Source organism: Anser cygnoides, chromosome Z (genome assembly GCF_040182565.1).
Source record: "Anser cygnoides isolate HZ-2024a breed goose chromosome Z, Taihu_goose_T2T_genome, whole genome shotgun sequence".
NCBI classification, from domain to species: domain Eukaryota; kingdom Metazoa; phylum Chordata; class Aves; order Anseriformes; family Anatidae; genus Anser; species Anser cygnoides.
In genome coordinates, this window is record NC_089912.1 from 75,694,069 (window position 1) to 75,698,305 (window position 4,237).

The following is a 4,237-nucleotide window of genomic DNA, read 5'->3' on the forward strand; positions in this document are numbered from 1 at the left end:
CCCGGGGGTCTCTACGGGGGCGTTCGCGGTGAGGTTTGCGGTAAAAGGTGCGGAACGGAGCAGAAACGCGCTCGCAGGAGCCGGCGGGGCTGGAGGGAGAAGGCAACGGGAGGAAAAGCCCCAGCAGCTTGGAGGCTCCCCGTCGTCCCCCGGCCGCCCCGGGGGTCCCGCCGAGCCCCGCCCCCTCTCCTGGTCCCGAAATAGCCGAGCACTAGCACTCGGGCCAGGTCTGGTCTCCCTAAGCCGCTGCAGGCTGTGCAGGCTGCTGGCGCTGTGACACTGCGAGAACGCCCGGGATGCACGTGGTTAGGAAAGATCAAAGCGGAGGTAAGAGCAGAAACCACTTTAATTGCGAAAATGAGGTCGAATAAGGTTTTCAGAAAGTCAGCTATATCCCCGAGGCTGTTAAAAGCACTATTGCCCTTTAATGTAAGCGGTTGAAGGTCAGAAACGACTGGACACTTAGATTCACGCGATGCGCAGACTTAACATTCCCTTTTGCCTACAGTTAACATAGATTACACCAAACTAAACAGGAAAATATCTATGTGTATATATATTTGGTCAAGCATTCCGTTCAGGCGGCCCGTCGCAGGGGTCCCGGCAGGGTGTCAGGGCGGGCCGGGCCATCTGTCCTGCCGTCCTGCCGTCCTGCCGCCATCCAGGGCCAGGCGGGGAAGGGGACGGGGAAGCAGCCCGGGGCGAAGCAGCTGGGATTACCGGGAGAGGGGGGAGCCCCTGCGGGGGGAGGCTCGCTGAGCCGCCACGGGGAGCAGCCAGGTGGGGGCTCTCCTCTCCCTGCCCTTGGCACCGCAGTGGCACTGCCTGCTTCTGGCCGCAGCTCTGGTTCTCGGGGGTGGTCGTGCTTACCCTGGCCGGGGCTGGCCCGGGGGAGGAGAGAACCTGCCCCTTTCCGTGCTGCGCTGAGAGATGTCGCTTTCGCCACCTGCGGCTGCCGCCGAGATGCTGTCAGCCCCTCCCCTACTGCCACGGAGCACATGGCAGTGTTTTGGTTGACCGGTTTGGTTAGTTCTGCTGTGTTTGTGTTTGTTTTAGTTTTTTGTAGTTGTTGTCTTGTTTTGTTTTCTTTTCTGTTTTCCCGAGCAAAGTGTGCCGCAGCTGGCTGCCTCCGAAACAACAGCAACGTCTCCGGAGAAACTTTCAAGCGGCTTCAAAAAAGATCAAAAAAAAAAAAAAAGAATAAATAAAAAGAAATGCTACTTGCCGGCTGCTCAAACTCCCTGTGCCGCCGCGTGCGCGGTGAACTCAGAGACGGTCTCACAGCGCCAAGCTTTTCCAAGGCATTTTAAAAAAATACACGTCTCCATGTAATGAGGAGTGGGAACTGCCCATTCCCTCCCCGCGATGTAACCAAGGGAAGCCCGATGAACTGGAAGGTCCTAACAGAGCAGGAGAGCTGTTACACACACATAAGGCAGAGGGAATGATGCTGGAAGTACCTTGCAAGGTTACAAACCACAGTCTCAGTTCCCCCAAGTAAATAAATCCCCTTGGCGGTTTCAAGCCCAAAGCCCCTTCCTCTGGGAGAGTCGCCTTCAGCCTCCTGACTCGCAGCGCCAGAGCGAGGTCGGACTCGGAGCCCACCGCAGCCTCCAATTAAATCCAGTAAAAAAGCCCGACACGGTGGTGTTCTGCATAGGGTGGTTTATTTTTACCGATGCTACTCGGGCAGGCGCCGTGGTTTTACAGCGACCACAAGCAACGACCTGCAAAACCCTAAAGCCTACCCAGAACGACGGCGGGGAAGGAGGCGGCAGCGCAGCCCCGCGGGCCGCGTCCTGAAACCTCGCTGCTCCCGGCGGAGCCCCGCTCTGCCCTGCCCGGCCAGGCACGGCCCGGCACGGCCCTTGTCCGATCGGCGGAGGGGCGAGGGGCGAGGGCGCCCTGCGAGGGAGGTCCAGGCGCCCCCCGGCCTCCTGCCGGCGCTGGGGAGGGGCTGGGCGAGGGGCGCACTGCAGCGGGGGGCAGGCGGGATGGAGCCAGGGGCAGGAGCCGCCGCTGCCCCGTCCCGGAGGGGGGGGCTTCACTGCCTGCAGAATTTGCACTTGATAATTTTCTTAAAAGCACTTTGGAAGTCTTTGTTGAAATAGGCATAGATGATGGGGTTGAGGAGGGAGTTGGAGTAGCCCAGCCAGTTGATGACTGCCCCCAGCCACTCAGGCATGTAGCACTTACTGTCACAAAAGGGCAGGACCAGCGCCACGATGAAGAACGGCAGCCAGCAGAGGATGAAGGTGCCCATAATGATGCCCAGGGTCTTGACAGTCTTCCTCTCCCGGGACAGAGCCATCCTCCGCTTGGCCTCCGTGTTCTTCTCGTTGCGCCGCTCAAAGGAGGGGGGCGGCGGGGAGCCGCACGCCTCGCTGGGCAGCGGCAAGTGAGTCTTGGAGGAGCGGTTGCAGCGCTGGACCTCGATGATCTCCAGGGCTGCCCCGTCCTCGCCCTGCCGCACCGCGCCGTTGACACAGGCGCCGGTCCTGGGCTCCACAGTCCGCCGCCAGCCCTTGCCGGGCTCCCCGTTGCTTTTCTTCTGCAGGGTGGCCGGGGAGAGGGTGAGGCAGGTGTCGGCGATTTTCTTCTTCTCCGCTTTCTTGACGGTCTTGCGGATCCTGAAGCGGGCCGCCTTGAAGATGCGGCCGTAGAGCACCAGCATGAGGAGCAGCGGGATGTAGAAGGCGCCGAAGGTGGAGTAGATGGTATACCCGTGGTCCTTGCTGATGGTGCAGGCGTCGGGGTCCGAGCGGTCCTCGGGCGTCCTCCAGCCCAGCATGGGCGGGATGGATATCAAGAAGCCGATGAGCCAGGTCAGGCTGATGAGCACGGCGGCCCGCCGGGGAGTCCTCTTGTTGACATAGTCGATGGGGTCCGTGATGGCCCAGTACCTGTCCAAGGCGATGGCGCACAGGTGCAGGATGGAAGAGGTGCAGCACAGCACGTCCAGCGAGATGAAGATGTCGCAGGTGACCTGCCCCAGAGTCCACTTGTTCAGCACCTGGTAGAGGGCTGCCATGGGCAGCACCAGCACGGACACCATGAGGTCGGTGACGGCCAGCGAGCCGATGAGATAGTTAGCCACGGTTTGCAGGGAGCGCTCCAGGGCGATGGCCGCGATCACGCAGGCGTTGCCGCTCACGGCGCACAAGATGAGCGTGCCCAGGAGCAGCGAGGTGAGCAGCTGGTAGCCCAGGGTCACCTCGGCGAGGCCGGGGCCACCTGCCCCCTCGGGGGAGCGCTCTGGGGAGGTAGTGTTGTTGGCCACATCCATGCCGGGACGGGGGGGGTCGCTTCAGGAGATGGGCATGGGAAGAGGCGCCGGTCACTTGTGCGCTCCCCTGGCAGGAGGCATCGCCGCCCCGTGTGCTTTGGCCACGCCGGGCCCCCCCCGACACCCCTCCCTCCCCTATATAGCGCGGCGGGAGGCGGCCGAGGCTCGGAGGACGGCGGCTGGCGGAGCCGCCCCGCGCCCGCCCATCACCGCTGCCTCTGCCCAGCGCCCAGCCCCGGGCGGCGGGGGCGGCCCTCCCGCGGCCGCCGCTCGCCGCGCTGCTGCCCCTCGCTCCGCCGCTCTCCCGCGCCTCTCCTTGCTGCCCTGCCTCCCTTCTCCCCCCTCGCTTTCTCCCTCCCTCCTTCCCCTCCCCTTCCGTCCTCCCCCTCCATCCCGCCTGTCACGGGGGGGGGTCTCTCTGGGTCTCCATCGTACCGCCCGGGGGCCGGGCCGGAGGGGTGTCCGCGACTCCCCGCCCCCTCCCCTGTCCCCGCAGGGACACCCACCACGCCCCCGCAATTCTGCCTCCAAATCTCCTCCCAGCAGGTCCGCCCCGGGCAGCGAGGACTCTGGTCTTCCCCTCGGGACCGGCTCCGGAGCTGGTGCGGGCTATGCGAGGCGGGGGGAGGCTTTCTGCGGCCAGGTGCTGCCGGCTGGGGCTGGGGGACACAGCGTACCCCAGCGCTGCCCGCCGCCTTTTGGGTGCCGGGGCGCTTGGGGGCGCCTGGGGGCGCTTATCGCTACCAGCAGGCAGGCGGCGGCGGCCCCAGGGCACGGGGCCCCGGGCGGCTCTACCGGGCTCTCCCGGTGGCGGGGCCGCTTGCACTTTCTGAGGGGCAGCACCATTAATCCCTGACCCCCGCGGGACTCTGGTCTCGCCCCAGCTCGGCCGCTGTGGGCACGGTGCTGCCGGGGGTGCCCGGGGAGCAATATCAGCCTAGCCGCTGGTGC

General features: G+C 64.5%; 1 protein-coding gene across 2 annotated transcripts; it reads right to left on the bottom strand.

The window, feature by feature from the left end:
* Nucleotides 1-328: 328 nt before the first annotated feature.
* HTR1A (5-hydroxytryptamine receptor 1A) lies at nt 329-3,641 on the bottom strand. 2 transcript variants are annotated; one of them, XM_048079550.2, is made up of 2 exons: nt 2,197-3,641; nt 329-1,169 (listed from the first exon to the last, which is right to left on the bottom strand). In XM_048079550.2, exons 1-2 carry the CDS (start codon nt 3,284-3,286, stop codon nt 1,162-1,164), a joined length of 1,098 nt encoding a protein of 365 aa, XP_047935507.1. In that variant the 5' UTR covers nt 3,287-3,641; the 3' UTR covers nt 329-1,161. The 2 variants fall into 2 exon arrangements, with proteins under 2 accessions (XP_047935507.1, XP_013035955.1); XM_013180501.3 differs by having other exon boundaries at nt 329-3,638.
* Nucleotides 3,642-4,237: the final 596 nt, after the last annotated feature.